At 47.3% G+C, this 15,939-nt stretch overlaps 6 protein-coding genes across 6 annotated transcripts; 3 read left to right on the forward strand and 3 right to left on the reverse strand.

Moving 5' to 3' along the window:
* Positions 1-45: 45 nt before the first annotated feature.
* On the forward strand, positions 46-1,457 carry FIESC28_02714 (uncharacterized protein; the record flags this gene model as incomplete). Its single annotated transcript, XM_031156863.1, has 2 exons — positions 46-121; positions 175-1,457. 2 exons carry the CDS (start codon positions 46-48, stop codon positions 1,455-1,457), a joined length of 1,359 nt encoding a protein of 452 aa, XP_031019109.1.
* A 1,077-nt stretch (positions 1,458-2,534) lies between these two features.
* On the forward strand, positions 2,535-4,334 carry FIESC28_02715 (uncharacterized protein; the record flags this gene model as incomplete). The annotated part of the gene is made up of 1 exon (XM_031156864.1): positions 2,535-4,334. One exon carries the CDS (start codon positions 2,535-2,537, stop codon positions 4,332-4,334), a length of 1,800 nt encoding a protein of 599 aa, XP_031019110.1.
* Positions 4,335-7,110: 2,776 nt separating this feature from the next.
* On the forward strand, positions 7,111-8,403 carry FIESC28_02716 (uncharacterized protein; the record flags this gene model as incomplete). Its single annotated transcript, XM_031156865.1, has 1 exon — positions 7,111-8,403. One exon carries the CDS (start codon positions 7,111-7,113, stop codon positions 8,401-8,403), a length of 1,293 nt encoding a protein of 430 aa, XP_031019111.1.
* A 716-nt stretch (positions 8,404-9,119) lies between these two features.
* FIESC28_02717 (uncharacterized protein) lies at positions 9,120-11,027 on the reverse strand (the record flags this gene model as incomplete). Its single annotated transcript, XM_031156866.1, has 1 exon — positions 9,120-11,027. The coding sequence occupies one exon, from the start codon at positions 11,025-11,027 to the stop codon at positions 9,120-9,122; it is 1,908 nt and encodes a 635-aa protein (XP_031019112.1).
* A 334-nt stretch (positions 11,028-11,361) lies between these two features.
* Positions 11,362-12,210, reverse strand: FIESC28_02718 (uncharacterized protein; the record flags this gene model as incomplete). Its single annotated transcript, XM_031156867.1, has 1 exon — positions 11,362-12,210. One exon carries the CDS (start codon positions 12,208-12,210, stop codon positions 11,362-11,364), a length of 849 nt encoding a protein of 282 aa, XP_031019113.1.
* A 2,364-nt stretch (positions 12,211-14,574) lies between these two features.
* Positions 14,575-15,912, reverse strand: FIESC28_02719 (uncharacterized protein; the record flags this gene model as incomplete). Its single annotated transcript, XM_031156868.1, has 5 exons — positions 14,575-14,596; positions 14,658-14,939; positions 15,057-15,205; positions 15,264-15,846; positions 15,902-15,912. The coding sequence occupies 5 exons, from the start codon at positions 15,910-15,912 to the stop codon at positions 14,575-14,577; spliced, it is 1,047 nt and encodes a 348-aa protein (XP_031019114.1).
* Positions 15,913-15,939: the final 27 nt, after the last annotated feature.

Below are 15,939 nucleotides of genomic sequence, written 5' to 3' on the forward strand. Positions count from 1 at the left end.
GTTTTTATCCTAATGCCCACCGATATCCCCTCTATCTCAATCACTATGGAGGAATACACCGTCAAGCAAGTAGCTGAGCATAACACGCCTGACGATTCATGGATCATCATTCACGGCAACGGTAACCCATTCCTCTTCCTTTACACGGTAACAGCATAACTAATGGCATGTCAGTTTATGATGTAACTCGATACATCAGAGATCACCCTGGTGGTGCAGATGTCTTGACAGAAGCAGCTGGCATCGACGCCAGTGAAGATTTCGACAACGCAGGCCACTCAGAAGATGCCTTTCAAATCATGGAAGATCTTCTCGTCGGCAAAATCAAGGGTTTTGAGAAGAAGAAGCCCAAGCTCAAGCCTCTCGCTCCCGTCGCTGTACCAAAGGCCGTCGCTAGCGGATCATCGTCATTGTCAAAATTGGCAAACTTGACTTTTGTTCTTGCTGCTGGTGCAGGAGCCTACTACTTTGGCCGCCAACAAAATTTCACCGTCCCTAATTGGATCCTTGCGTCGTTCAGAAATGACTCTGCAGGATCAAGCTTTATCAAGGGAATCATCGTTGGAGGTGGCTCTCTTGCGATCACGAATGCTGTTCTTGCTCAGCGCTTTACCACGTTGGCTATGGAGAGCAAGCCTTTCACCAGTTATCCTGCTCACATGAAGGTTCCTAAGCGAACACAGCAAGACACCTTGTTGCAACGAGGATTGTTGGATCCAGTAACCTATTCTCCTCTTCCTCTGATAAAGAAGACTCAGATTACACCCAACGTCTTCCGCCTTACCTTCAACCTGCCGACAACAAGCACAATCCTCGGCCTGCCAATCGGACAGCACGTCACAATCAAGGCTGACATACGTGGAGAAACTGTTGCTCGTTCATATACACCTGTGTCCAACAACTCAGACCTCGGTATTCTTGAACTGGTTATCAAGGTTTATCCCGATGGCAAGTTGACAAACAACTATCTGGCCCACCTTGAAGTCGGCGATGAGGTCCTCTTCCGCGGTCCCAAGGGCGCAATGAAGTACCAGCCTAACCTTTGCAAAAAGATCGGTATGATCGCTGGTGGCACTGGTATCACACCGATGTTCCAAGTTATCCGTGCTATCTGCGAGCACGATCGCGATACAACAGAAGTCTCTCTCATCTACGCAAACCGCAGTGAACAAGACATTCTTCTGCGGGAAGAACTGGATAGATTCGCTAGACGCTATCCCAAGAACTTCAAGGTGTATTACACGCTGGATCAGCCTCCTAAGGATTGGAAGTTTGGTTCGGGATATGTCACACCGGAGTTGATGAAGGAGAAGTTGCCTGCGCCTACGATAGATTCCAAGGTGATGCTGTGTGGGCCGCCTGGGATGGTAAATGCGTCTAAGAAGGCGCTTGTTGGGTTGGGCTTTGAACAGCCTGGGGCTTCAGCGAAGATGTCGGATCAAATTTTTGTATTTTAGAGTAGAGGAGCATTTCTGTATATGATGGTTTGGCTTACAAAATATTTCTCGTTGGCTTCATTCTAGTAATTCAGGTTAAGGCATGATTTACGCTATTCTCTCTTCGTTGTAATTGTTATGTTAAGATTGTGTGACCATGAGGACATTCTATCACTACCTCGTGCATGACAGCCTTCAATACTGTCGCTCTGTGACAGGAGATTGGCTGTTGACTAGCTGGTCAGAAGAATCATAAAGTTAAGTACTGGATGTAATTGTAGCCTACCCTCATGGTATTAGAAGAATTGGCCCCCAAAAGCATAAGAGATGAAATAATTCGATTACTTTATGTTTACTTTATGTTTACTTAGATAAACACTGAAGCTACTTTATTATGGTAACCTCGTAATTAGAAAGTAATTTTTTTGTCGCTTACCTATCTGCAAGACCTTACGTGGTGATCTGAGATATTGGGGTATTTACCAGGCTGGGTGGTAAGGAATAGCAGTGAATAAAGTTGGGAAGAGAATGGCGATCTGTGGAGAGCAGAAAGGATGAAACAGACTGCTAAGCATTTTGAAGTGGGAAACATGCTATTCTTCGAAGATTCTAAAGCCATGGCAGACCCACTTTTCCACCAAGTACCGAGGGCGAGTGGTGGAGATGATCCATCGCCTCTTGTGGATCTGATTTATGCCAGAAACACGACGGCATTAGTGTCTGAATTGACACCGATTTTCGTCATAATGGAGAACTGAACCATTGTAAAAATTGCATGAATTGCGCGTATGCTTAAGCTAGTGTCGGTATCGCGACTTTGTGACTCCGACTTTTGGTTGAGCCTCATTCTCCAATTCCGCGCGTTTCCCTTCCGCATTGACCACCGTCACCATGCCGTGACCTCCGAGTCCATGTACCGGAACGACGGATCGGCTAGACTAATAGTGATCGGAGCGATCCCGATAGCAAGACCGCCATAATGGAACTTGGTATAAGATGTCGAGAGTAGACTCCATAATACGTTTCCTGCCATTGTTACCAATCTTTCTCATATTCTATCACTCAGTCTCTCGAATACAACATACTTAAGCCATAATCATGGATTCATTCACATTACCTTCAACTGACGGTCGAACCGTCACCGTTCTCGGTGGTGGTGTTCTCGGACGCCGCATTGCCTGCGGCTGGGCAGCAAGCGGATACGACGTTGTCATCCGCGACCCAAGCCCTGAACAGCGAGCAGCGGCTGTAGAATACTGCAATACCAGCATGTCAGAATACTCAGACTCATCAGTCAGAGGATTTGTACGAGCTGTCGACGACCTTGCCGATGCTGTTTCCAAAGCTTGGCTCGTCATCGAAGCTGTACCCGAGAAACTCCCCATCAAGATCTCAACATTCGCCGACCTCGAGCGCCTTACATCAAAGGACACTATTCTTTGCAGTAACTCGTCGTCGTATAAGTCTAGAGAAATGGTTGAAGATCTCAAGCCAGAGACGAAGCGACGCGTGCTGAACATGCATTATTATATGCCCCCCGACTACCGTGTGGTCGAACTCATGACCGATGGTGAGACCGCTGAGAACATCTTTCCCTTCCTGTACGAGAAGCTGGAAGGTATCAAGTTCCATCCCTACGTCGCGCGAAAGGAGTCAACTGGTTTCATCTACAACCGTCTCTGGGCTGCCATCAAGCGAGAAGTCCTCAACATTCTCGCCGAAGACGTTTCCACACCTGAGGAGATCGATAGACTCTTTAAGGAGATGTGGTATGCTAAGGAGAAGGGACCTGTCGCTATGATGGATGCTGTCGGTCTTGACACTGTGTCTTTCATCGAGCAGCATTACATTGCTGAGCGCGGCTTGCCTAATACTCCTGTTGAGTTTCTTCAGAAGTATATCGATGAGGGCAAGCTTGGTGCCAAGTGCGATAAGGGCGGTTTGTTACCAGCGAAGAAAGCCAAGTCAGACGAGACCCAGCTTTACTTCTTGGATGTTGGCCTGGCAGCTGGTGATGAGGCTACGTGTCTAACAGCTGGTCGCGTCTTAGTTGGTTCTTCTGACAGGAAGCCACTGAAGACACTGATCTCAGGCCAACGTATGCCCGACGGTATCGACATCTCCACCTCAACCAACAAATTATTCTACACAACCATGGGCAAGCTCTCCAAGAACGACGGAGCTGTATACAGCTGCAACTTGGATGGATCGGACCTCAAGGAAATCGTTCCTCAAGGTTCAGTTCATACGCCGAAGCAGTTGACAGTTGACAACGAGAACTCGAAGGTTTACTTCTCTGATCGCGAAGGAATGAGGGTAATGCGTTGTAACTTTGATGGTTCAGCTCTCGAAACCTTGATCCAAACCGGTGATTGGCGAGATGAGCAGCACAAGTCAGACCAGACTCGATGGTGTGTCGGTATCACTGTCTCGCCATCAACTGGCAAGTTTTACTGGACACAGAAGGGATTTTCCAAGGGCGGAAAAGGCCGCATCTTCCGCGCAAACATCGACTTCCTTCCCGGAGAGAATGTTCTCAACAGAACTGACATCGAAGTTCTGTTCAAGGATCTCCCAGAGCCTATCGATCTTGAAGTCGACGACGCTACGAACATGCTCTACTGGACAGATCGGGGTGAGCTTCCGGATGGCAACACCATTAACCGCGCTAGTTTGGATGGCCGAAGTGCATGTGAGGGTCCCAGTGTCATTGGCAAGGACTACGATGTGCTGTCTCGGGGATTGCACGAGGCAATTGGAATTAAGTTGGACTCTAAGAATGGGCGCATCTTTGCGACCGATCTGGGAGGTTCAGTGTATCAGCTTGACATGGACGGCGGAAACAGGACGAAATTGTACGATGGATCAGGCGCATTCGTTGGTATTACAATTGCCTGAGAACGGCATTGCTGCGTAAATTTTGTACGAAGGTATTGGCTATCCCCGTTGGTGTGGGCGAAATGCTCAATGGTGTAATTAAGAATGCGATGTTGTGAAGTATGCCTTTGGGGGAATGCTCTACAGATCTGTATATCTAGGACTAAGATAGATGTGGGAACTGTGAGAGGAGACGTTGATGCCCGACACAGTCGCCGCTAGGCTGTCTTTCTCAGTACCCAAATGCTTCACTGCAATTTTAACCCCCCTCAAGCCCCCTCACATGATGAAGATGCCACATGAGCTGGTGCCTAACCAGCAATACCGTAAGGCTCATGACATTGGGTATAAACAGGTGAATGCTACCCATCCTCTTATGCGGGCCTTCTGTGTTTGTAAGTGGCTGGGAAGAGAGCTTATTCTCTGTTGTTGTTAATTCAGAGTGACCAATCGAGGAGCCTTCAACAGTGACTTAGTCTCTACCAGTAATACGATTTCACGGCGCTCGACTCAACGCAATTTCTTCACTGCAATTTTAACCCGGCCCCGGGCTTGGAATATCCCAACGTACCCTTGACGGTGGCTGTGGTCGATACAGTGAAGATTATGGGAAGTTAGCTCGGTGGGTAACAGAAGAAATATCCTCTAAGACTTAGGCTACAGAGATGAAGTTACCTAAATGCTGGTCTAAGCTGGCATAAGATGATCATATTATTTCATCTCTTATGCTTTTGACGGTCAATTCTTCTAACACCCTGCGGGTCGGGAACCCTTATCGTTTAAGGTGTAGGGAATCTGATAGTATTAAGAGGCTGTGCCCAACCCTGGTTTGAACGAGAGTGTAATGCTGAAGATGGACTGGCTCTCTTCTAAAAGATTGTGTGGTGGTTGGACAGCCTGTCGTGAACTTTTTGTAGCCTTGAGACCCAGATTTGATGTGGTAATTCGCAGCCTCATCAGGTTCGCTGCAATCTTAACTCACTCCCTGGGGTTATCAATCGCTATTTGAGGGGATTTGAATTCAATTATAGTAACGGGCTCGGTACAGAAGACATCAAATAGCCCAGCCCAAATGTTCAAGCCAGGTTGCTTTAAATATGAAGTCGTTTATGTCGGTTTGTAAAGAAGACATCCGAACAGTTGATATATCAAACCACGTTACACAGTTAAGAGATTTCAAAGATGGCCAATTAAATGGTCTGGGCAGCAAAAAGTGAGGTTCTGCCCGGGCTCGAACCGGGGACCTTCTCGGTGTTAACGAGATGTCATGACCAACTAGACCACAGTACCCAGCTGTTTTTGATGTCAGTTTATTGAGTTACGTCAGGTCATGTAGACGACACCACCTCTAACTGTTGATAGCAACGACAATGTCTACATCCCGATCTTGAAGAGCTGCACATATCGTTCAGGTCACGTATGTTTGATCTTAAGAGGACGTCGGTTCAAGAAATAGCGCGTTTTCAATCATGCCACCCGTACAGTACGCTGCTTCTACTCTCCGACTGCAATTTATGGAATGGTAAAAGAAGCAAAGAATACACCTATGCAGGACTTTCTCAGCCACTGAGGCAAAATTTGTCAGCTTCCCTTCGGTGTATTAAGACCCAAGATCGTGGTTGACGGAAAATACAGCTCGTGTCCCGGCCATGATCTAGGGTAGAGGCGGCTAGTCTCCACCTCCCGGGCAACTCCTTGTCCTGTCATTGAGACTTGTTCCGACTGGAAAAAGGTCAAAGCTGGGACGAGCTTGCGAGCAGAAACAGCTTCGGCTTTGATCAATTCCTATTCGTTGGTTTGACCCCGGAGTATCGTTCATCAACCTATGCCCAGCCGAAACCTATTATTGGGCAAGGTCAGGGGGAAAAAAGGTCCCGTGTGAGCATGGGAGTCATAGTGCTGGAAAATTGTAACTCAAGATGGAAACCTTATTATCAGGTTCATCAACCAATGTTATGGCCTCAACCAACTGGTAGATCTGTCTCCGTCTGGAGCCCCACACCAGGAACCTTGACGGGAATCCTTTTGCCCACTTGTGCTTAGACCTCAGATGATTGCTCCACAAGAGTTTGGCTCACAGGCATTTCAATCCTCAATCTCGTAACTTGAGAAGTAACACATTGTAGAACTATACCCCGCGCTCGATCGAGAAATACACCTAGACGGTCCGAAAAATAATCATAATACAGAAGTCTATTGACAGAATAATTTAGACTTACTTAGGTGCTAAGCTTAGAGCAAACTATCCTAACTTTTATGATACCCTTAGCTAAGTCTTGCTTTTCTCTATTTTTGAGTTTTTTCTGAGGTATAAGTCTCCAATGTATAAACTGAATTAACACAAGAATCTATTCAAGGTTTCTGAAGGTCAGTCATCAAGTCATACAGTTCAATGGGAAGGAGACGTCGTGCTGTTTACTTTCGCTTTTAACAGGGGAAGTTATCGTTTGATAGGTAGGATGTCAGGATAAATGGTAAAGTTTGCATGTTCCAAAGCCAAATAGCTCACGGCAATGATCGATGGTTCCTAGTGGTCGCGAACTGTGGTAGTTGGTCTGAGTGAAGGTTGCCTGCACCAAAGCTTGACATTCCAAGAGCGGATACTCAAAAGCTTACACGAACCTTCTTTTGAGCTGCAATATAATAAGGTTTCCTAAAACATATAAAATGTTTCACTTGGTCCCCTCTGCTCTGACTTTCTTCCTCCTTTCAACATAAACACCAACCAACCCTCAACGTAACAACAGTACACGACACAAATATCTTCCTTATTGCGCCTCTCAAGTTGATTCCAAAAATGGAGCCGTCTACATCACCCCCAATGGACCGAGTGAAATCTATCACTTATACTTGGCCCCAGGATATCCAACTTCAAGCCCCATACTGCCTCCTACAAATACCACCACCCGATAACGCCGGGCGACCAATCAAAGACATACTTGGGCCAAGTCTCGACCCGACGTACACGAAAACCAAGAAACCGTCCTGGATCTCCCTGCCACAAGGAACAAAGGATGTGATCTGTAAGGTAATGGAAACCATATTCTTTGAGAAAGCAGCACGGGGGCTTTGTACCCTCGATCGGTATACTTCAGACTGGCAGAACTTTACATCGGTAGAGCAGGCTACTGGGAGCCTAGATTTCGAACCAGAAGCCATCCTCGACTTCTTCAACAAAGAATTCATGATATACTTTGACGAAGGGGCTTCCAAAACGACGAAGTTTGACAAACGCCGCTATGGAAAGTTTGGCCAGTATCTCTATCGCGCTTGGCTGAAACAACACCAGGGCCGACCACTATTCCAGCGTGGAGGGTTCTTCGCAAAGCCGATGCGATTTGGTGGGAACGGGATAAAGCACTTGTCGTATTATCATGGACAGCTCTCCGCGAAGCTTGCAGCCGAGTTGGACACCCGTTTGCAGTTCAAGATGTGTCCTTCCATACTAGAAGAAGTGGCACATTGGCGACCACTACCAAGTCCCAAGATACAAACTTTTCGACAACACGGTTACCTGATGCGCCCGTTGTTTCGTGCATTATGTATGGTGCTCGACAACCAAACAATCCCAGACGTCATTTCCCGTCCTGTCCGGCGCGAAAATGAAGAATACTTCGCCTGGCGTCAACGCCGCTGTGTTCACGAGATATCTCAGTACTCCGTCCTGCTAGTCAGAACAGGTGACGAGGAGACGTTATCATCACCAATCAGCTTTCTTTCGCTTTTGGATTCTGGACTTGCTCTTGATGTTAATCGTGCAGATTACCAGGATGGCGTCGAACCGATGGCCGTGCGAGTCAGATTAGATACCGCCATCCAATTCATTTGGGACATTCTGGAGAGAGAACGAAAGGCTTCCAAAGAGGTTGATAAGGTGCACAAGAGACTGTTGTGCGAGCAGAATGAATACTGCCAACTTTGGGTTTATCGCCTTATTGCCAAGTGCAAGGAGTTTGGTCTGGATTGTGAGCAGGCGTCATGGGTCGCCACTCAACGAGCATTGGCGAAGGTAAATGGCGAGGCTTGTGATGATCAGGTAGAGCCCTGGTGGAATATGACGGACCGTTGGAAGATGTTGAAGACGATTTAGACTAGGCTTTTCTCTCAAGTAGCCTCAGCAATACAACGACTAATCGCGTGGTCGGCAATGTCATGACTGGGAAGGAAGCTATTTTGTTGGGCAATACAATGCAAGGACACCGATAGTTTGGAAGGGCAGACATGACGCAATGACGTCAAATATAGCTAATATCAACTTTGTACAACTACCAGGCCAGAATCCTTCAAATGTGTTACATCATTATGAGAGTAATTGACGTGAAAACTTTGGACAAGAATCATAGCCCCTCTGGCTATTGAATTAGTGACAGCGAAGCCCAGTAGACAGGGACCTATCTTTCTCGTTCGCGGTGTGGCAATCTACGAACGCATCGGGGTTGTTTGTTTCTAAGTTGCATTTGTGTAAAGGTATAACCGAGGGCATCGACGCATATGCTACCACTAAATTGTAGCGCAGCTACTGAAAAGATTACAAGCTCAACTTCTTTTAGGGAGCAAGTCCTACTAGTACACAAATAAAACAACGCGATACTGGAATGACTACGAGTAACGCGCGTACAGCACTGTCGCTGTTTAGAACCACGTGGGAGACTACGTGAACCTTGCTAAATTCTGTACTCGGGGTGAAACGCAACTCGTCTTATGTAGTCTCTGCACTAGACTTCTGTTCCATGTGCTATACTTTGCATGGAGATCTACTGTCTGAATAAGCTTCATTGACTTTCTCGAAGCTTCCCAGCATAGCCGTTAGTCTTCGTCTGAAGACTCTTGGCCATAGCTGTCCAGAATACCTCTCGATGCTTTCCAAGTCTCCTCTGGAACTGGATACAGTTCATCTATCAACTTCAATCTATCGAATACTACTTGGGTCAGTCCTATGAAGCGTGGCTCGTATCCCTCCGACGTTGACCTGAGATCACATGTGACCTTCTGCACCATAACTAAGGTGTTGCCTGCCGTATCAACTTCTCTGAAGCCAATCAGATTCATGCCATCAATCTCTTGATCTCTTGACGGCGACCAGTCGCGGATGATCTTACAGCTAGGCATGACCCTCCCAGGACCTACCGCGACAGAATTGGTTAGGCAAATGGCGACGAACCTTCCGGGTCGTGACCTCCGTTGCTTGAAGACGACTGTCACACGGTAGATTGTGTTAGCATGTACCCCCTCGTCGATGCCCTTTATTGGCCGTGGCATGACCAGCGGCAGTCGAGGCGGTCGTTCTCCTAACCATACATGGTCAATTGGAAACTCCCGTGGAAATATTCCATAGAGACGGTAGTCTGCAGTTCCACGAGGAAAGCAAAGTAAGAAAGGGCTCTCAGCCTCACAGTGCGGCCACTTTGGGATAGATAACATTGTCGCGTATGGCTTTTTGATAAGGATGTTCTTCTGCAAGTGTGCTGATACCAGTTCAATGTGGCGTTGATGAGGGGCTTTAGATGACTTTGTGTAGGTTTCCGTCAAAACGTGATAGTTTCCTGATGCAACGGAAGGTGTTGCCTCGTATCGGTCTTCATCAGCAACACCCAGTATGCTGGCTTCCTGAGGCATCTTCACTGGCAAGAAAGTGCGAGGCCATATCAAACGGTTATACTGCTGTACTTCACCAGTGTCCTTTCGGAGTAATGGTATCCATATTCGTGAGATATTGCGTGCCGTCCGAGTGCTAGCAGTTTCGATGTCCCAGCAGTCAAGCACACCGAAGACGAAGTGAGGGACCAAAGTTGGCACTATAGGTACGGTGATTTGCAACCCGGTGTTAGTCATGTTAAATGGATATGAATGGTCAGGAGGTTGATAGTGCCTCTGAGGTTGAGGCGAAGTGCTAATAACCACCGTCTGCGAGTGACAGAACTCCACGGGCGAGCGAGGAAGAAAGTCGGCATAATGTAACAGGGAAGCAAAGAAGCTTTGATCCGCGTACTTTTGGATGATTTGCCCGAGTAATCGCGTGAACGCCTCATAACCTTCGCCGTACACCAACGGCATAGAGATGTCAAAAAGGCCGAGTAAAGAGTAGGCTTGATCCTCTATGCGAGTTGTTGAACGTCCTGAGGCCCATGACATCCTCTGGGAGACGCTGTATCTCCGCAGTGGATGGGACTTCGAGAGTCTGCCTCTGAGGAGACAAGACCATGGTATTCCTGAAATCTCGGTGATACAAGGCGCCAATTTGAACTTGGTAGCTATCATTGTCCAATCGCTGGAGAAGAAAACAGCATTTGGCGGTGCGATAAGTTCCTGAAGCGTCCAACCTCTTGTAAACCATCTCGCATGTCTAAAGGCACTATTTGGCATAGTGCATTCATCGAAGGTCAATGCGGGGACGTCTTCTAGGTATACGTAGCAAACAGCAGATCTGCGATACCACTTGAACATGGAATTGATAGCTTCGGAAAGCTCTGCTGAGCTGCTTTTGTCGATGCAGTTAGTATCTACCCATACGTAACCAAGTTGATCTTTGACAGCCTGAGTGCAAGCCCAAATGATCTTCTGGAAGCCCGGCTTGAAGCGGCGGTTCTTTCGATCGGCCCAATCTTGAAGTGAGACTTCGCCGTCGCCCCAGGTATGCGATAGTATGGCATATTCGGGAATTGAGACATCAAAGAATTCCTCGACCTCAAGGGTCGTAGTATTGATCAAACGCATATTGTCTTGACGCAAGATGTATGAAATGTTGAGATTCGGGGGGTAAGCAACCTACCTATTTATGATGTTGGTTGGGGTCACTGTTATTTTCAACCTCTTTGATTGGTTGTGCACAGCCATGGGGCTCAGCCGAGGCGCAGGCATCTGCATCTGTATCAAACAAACAATGGAAGTGTGAAAGCCTACATGGCACTTGAGCACCATGATGAAATGGTTAGGAGCGCGTCATTTGGCAGATCTAATAACTTCTCAAGTCTTTGCAATTCCTAGCTAAGTCATAGACTAATCGTCCAAGAAGAATTCCTACACTCTAACACTGTTCAAATACATGCCCTTAATATGTACCAACTTGGTTGATAACCACAGCTTTGCCAGGCTTAAGCCAGCGAACACTAGATAGAACACCTTCATCCTTGAACTCTTGCTCCAGTCCCTCCTGATGCTGAGTGAAATGATCCCACGATTCATAGTGCATAGGTACCAATACATCAGCCTTGATCTCGCGAAACAGACGAGCCGCTTGGTGACCATCCATGGTGATCTGAAGAACGTCATCAGGGTTGCCTGGTTTTCCCTCGCTGTTGATTCCAGGAAATGAAGCCTTGCCAAGATTCATAAGAGCCACAGCGATGTGGTACTTGTCAGACATTTTGCCCAGCTCCTCAATGTACACAGTATCCCCTGTGAAGTAGATGGCGTTTGGACGACCGTCAGAAGCAACACCAAAATCTTCAGTATGGACGATAAACCCAACACATTCGTGTCCTGGCCAGTGCTTGCAGGGGGTGGCGGTTATGTGAAAAAGCTTTCCTGCAATGCGAAGCTCCTTCTCTTCCCAGTCTGCGAAGCCATGGACGCTAGGGCGTGGAGCGAGGTTTCGTGCGCCATCCTTGGTAGTAACAACGTGACGGCCATCGAGAAGTTGACGACCAAGTTCATCAAGATTGTCGGGATGGTTCTCGTGACTAAGAAGAACGGCGTCGATATGGGGCAGCTCGTTCATCTTGACTGCTGGGTCGTCATGGACCTTGAGTGGAGCTTGTCCGTATTGAGTAGGCCATTCTGTGCCCGCAGGAGAGAAGAAGGGGTCGGTGAGAAAGGTAACGCCGTCGATGTCGAGAATTGCTGTTGCAGTCCCGATATGAGTGATGCTCACTTTATTTTTGAAGGTAGAAGTAGCCATGATTGATGGTAGATGTAATCACAAAAGTTGTAACTAGAGATGGTGTTAAAGAAATAGATCGCCCTAGAAGATGGAATCAATGAGCTCTCTTTATACCGCAAGACTTGATGAGTCCGAGTACCTTGACTTAACGTTAGTATCATGGATGCGCGCTGGTTTCCGCCTCATCGCAGATACATCCAATCACTAAGACAGAAACAGACTACAACTTGCATTATTCTGACAGTACTGCCGTTTGGCTCTACAAAAATCTAGATTGCTTGGCAACTTTGCTAGCGCTCTTCGCCATATCGGTAACCAAACAGAATATTGTTCCCAATCACTGTGATTATAAATCTGACGAATGGTAGCTCTGAAGTAATGACGAGAGGCACTAAGCCGAAAACGGCGGCAAAACCCGAGGCATATGGCGTCCCACAAATTCCATCAGATGACAAACACTCACTTCTGTCATCTACCGAGTTCATAAGTTCAAGGGTTTTGTTACCCTTTTAGGCTTGTCTTTTCTCACTCTCCAGCAGAGTAAGATACGTGGGCCTCGGCCAAGCGTTTTCCTAGTCTGCCGTCATTTGCCGACGATGAAGGTCCGCAAGAAAAGTCTATGTGATACATGTCGAAAACGGAAAATACGGGTTAGTTGTCTCCTCTCCATGCACAATTCCCAGTGGCGCATAGCATATCATTGTTTCCAGGCTTATTGCTAACTTGAGTGGCCAAAATTAGTGTGATGGAGAGCAACCTGCCTGCTCCCAGTGTCTCAAGAGCGGTCGCTCTTGTAGCTACCCCAATGCACTCTTCGTGCAAGGGCACTCAATGCCAGGCTCACAGCAGGCAAAGACAATATCTGCACTGGAGCGGGTTCCTCATCATATTGAACCATATACAAGCACATCATCCTTGACCAGTCCCAGCAGTCGCGAGACCGACATCTCTGATGCGACTCCCATCTACCCATGTCTTGTAGACCCCTGGGAGAAAACAATATCGTTAATTATCCGCAACTACGTTCCTTACAGGGAGGTCTCTGCCGACATCACAGACATAGTTCCGCAGTCACCACGAATCTGTGGCTCTTGGGTCACCGCGCTCCCCGAATTAGCTGCTGGGTCCAGCGGGAGACTGGGGGAATGCCTTACCTCTGCTATGAATGCATTGGCCTTATCCATCACCTCATATATGACTGGAGAACAGTTGACCCGACCCATCTCAATGTCGTACGGACATGCTTTACAGTTGTTGCAAACCAATCTGCGTTTGTCAGGAGGATCTTACAGGGCAGAGCAGACAGCGGCTGTGATGTGCATTGCGCTACTAGAGGTAAGAATAGAACTTGGGATGAGATTTTCTTAACCGACCATATATTGATCATCTACGGTTTGATGAATAGGTATCCACACCGACGAGCCCCAATAGCTGGCTTGTTCATATTCATGGTTTGGGTGAATTAATTCGAGTCTCTTCGCCAGACTCGTTCAGCACAGGCGTTCAGCACACGTTCTTTATTGGAATAAGACCACTGCTGGTAAGTTACTTTGGTAAAAAAGCTCATTCGTATCGCGTACCCTTGTTGACCTATTTACCAGATAATAGAAGCCTTCGTTTCTCGTAAGGCTACGTTCTTGGCAGAAGAAGAGTGGGCCACAGGCCCCTTTCAACACCACCAGCCATCCCCACTGCAAGACCTTTTTACCATAGCCGCATCAATACCCTCGGTCTTGGAGAAGATTGATGTTTTAAAAGAAGAACCTACAGAAGCGGCAGCAATAGCAGCTAAACAATGTCTTACTCTATTGATGAAGATCAAGATGAGATTCGAGTCATGGGCCACTTCCTTTCAAGCAGAGTCACCAAGACCTTTGTACTGGCAACAGACTGAGGCTCCCGCTGACGGTGGTCATGATAAGTTTCTGTCATTTCCCAGTTTGAGTATAGCCAACGCCTTCACCCATTTGTGGTCTTTCCAAATTACTTGCATGACGAATATCCGAGATCTGCTATTGCGGTTTCCTGAACTGTCTGGATTCAAGATTATCGTGTCTATAGACCAAATTCGTACGTCATGCCATGAACTGAGCGTAAAGATACTCCACAGCATGAGTTTCTTGATGCGACAAGAGTTCATGCTATACGGAAGATTCTCAGCAGGATTCCCACTTGGTACGGCGTACAAGTCGCTTTCTCTCGATGCCGAGGGGAGGAATGTACTTCGCGAATATGAGCACATGGTTCCGAGGCATGTTAGTCAGAAATACATGTAGCATAAAAGTTTCCTTTTTATGGTATTCAGTATAACCTAAATGTATTCAAGTATGGAAAGAAGGATTTAATAATTATTCTAATGATCTACCTAAGCGTAAATAATGTTCACAGTGAGAGACGACGGACTCTGACAGTCTTACATATGATAATCCTATGACTGCGGAACCCTGTTTGCTGTATAGACTTACAGTTTCATCCAGAAGTCCGCGTGTTTCTGTCGTCTTTTGACCTCTCGCGACGCCAACACAAACATGCCTCCAACAACCAGAGCGCTACCTGAAAAGACTTGAGCCCCAGTATAGGAGCCGCCACCTGCAGAAATAATGACGCCTGAAACCGGTGACCCAAGTAAAGCTCCAATACCCACAGCCGCTGAGATGATGCCCAGTCGTGCCCCAATCTTGGACGCATCTGAGTTGATAACGGTAACCACGGCAAGGAAGAGAGACTGAACACCACCCACAGACAGACTGTAAAACGTGGTCCATACATAAAGTCCCGCAGTGTCTTGTACTGGGACCCAAGTGTACATGCTTAGAGCTGAAGCGAACAGAAACGCTGTAAAAACATTCATCGTGCCAACGTACCGAGCTATGAAGCTTGGGAGTAGTCTTGCTACGAAGCCGATGCCATTCAGAACGAGTGTGAGGTTCAATGAGTCGGTGTATGAAAGTCCTTGCTTTTCTCGGGCGTAGGAGCTGAGAAAGAAGAACGGGAAGAAAACACCTAAGAAGGACTGAAGAAAGTTAGACAGCCATTCTTCATGCTATGGGTCAGAGGTGGCAAAGGCTTACCAGGAAGGCACCAATAAGGTACAACGTAAACTCGGCCTCTCGGAAGACAGACCAGTCCACAATGGGAGCTGATCGTCTAGACGCTGGTCTAGGTTTCCCACACGCCAAGGCAGCGACAAACGTCCCCAATTGTATAAAGCCGATCGCCCGCATTGTCCACCCAAATCCAATAGTTGGAAGCAATGATCTCGCCATACTAGGGTAAATAAGACCACCAGTCGTACTCCCACATGCTGCTATTCCCATGACCAGTGGAAGCCGTCTTCGAAAGTAGGTTGTGATAAGGGTCATCATCGGAGTAAGGAGCGTCCCATTGCCAAGACCAGTGCATACTCCTTGGGCGAGGAGGACCTGCCAATAACTGCTGCTAAGGGAAGTCATGAATGTCCCGAAAACAACAAGAGTCGCCCCAAGAATCGTGGTACTGTGGAAATAGCCGGCGTCTGTGAGACGACCACTGATAATGCCCATGAAGAACAGGAGGAAAACAGCGATAGAGCCTATCCAGGAGATATCGGACCGTGATCGGTGCAGGGTCGAGATGTAATAGCTTTGGAAAACGCCGAAGGAGATAATGACACCCCTTACAGAATTGTCAGCTCAGGGTAAACAGATCAATGTGATTTGGAACAACAAACCAGGTATTCATGATGGTTAGAAAGCAAGACAGCACTAT

Source organism: Fusarium coffeatum, assembly GCF_003316985.1.
Source record: "Fusarium coffeatum strain FIESC_28 chromosome Unknown BRIP53273_contig_59, whole genome shotgun sequence".
Classification (NCBI taxonomy): domain Eukaryota; kingdom Fungi; phylum Ascomycota; class Sordariomycetes; order Hypocreales; family Nectriaceae; genus Fusarium; species Fusarium coffeatum.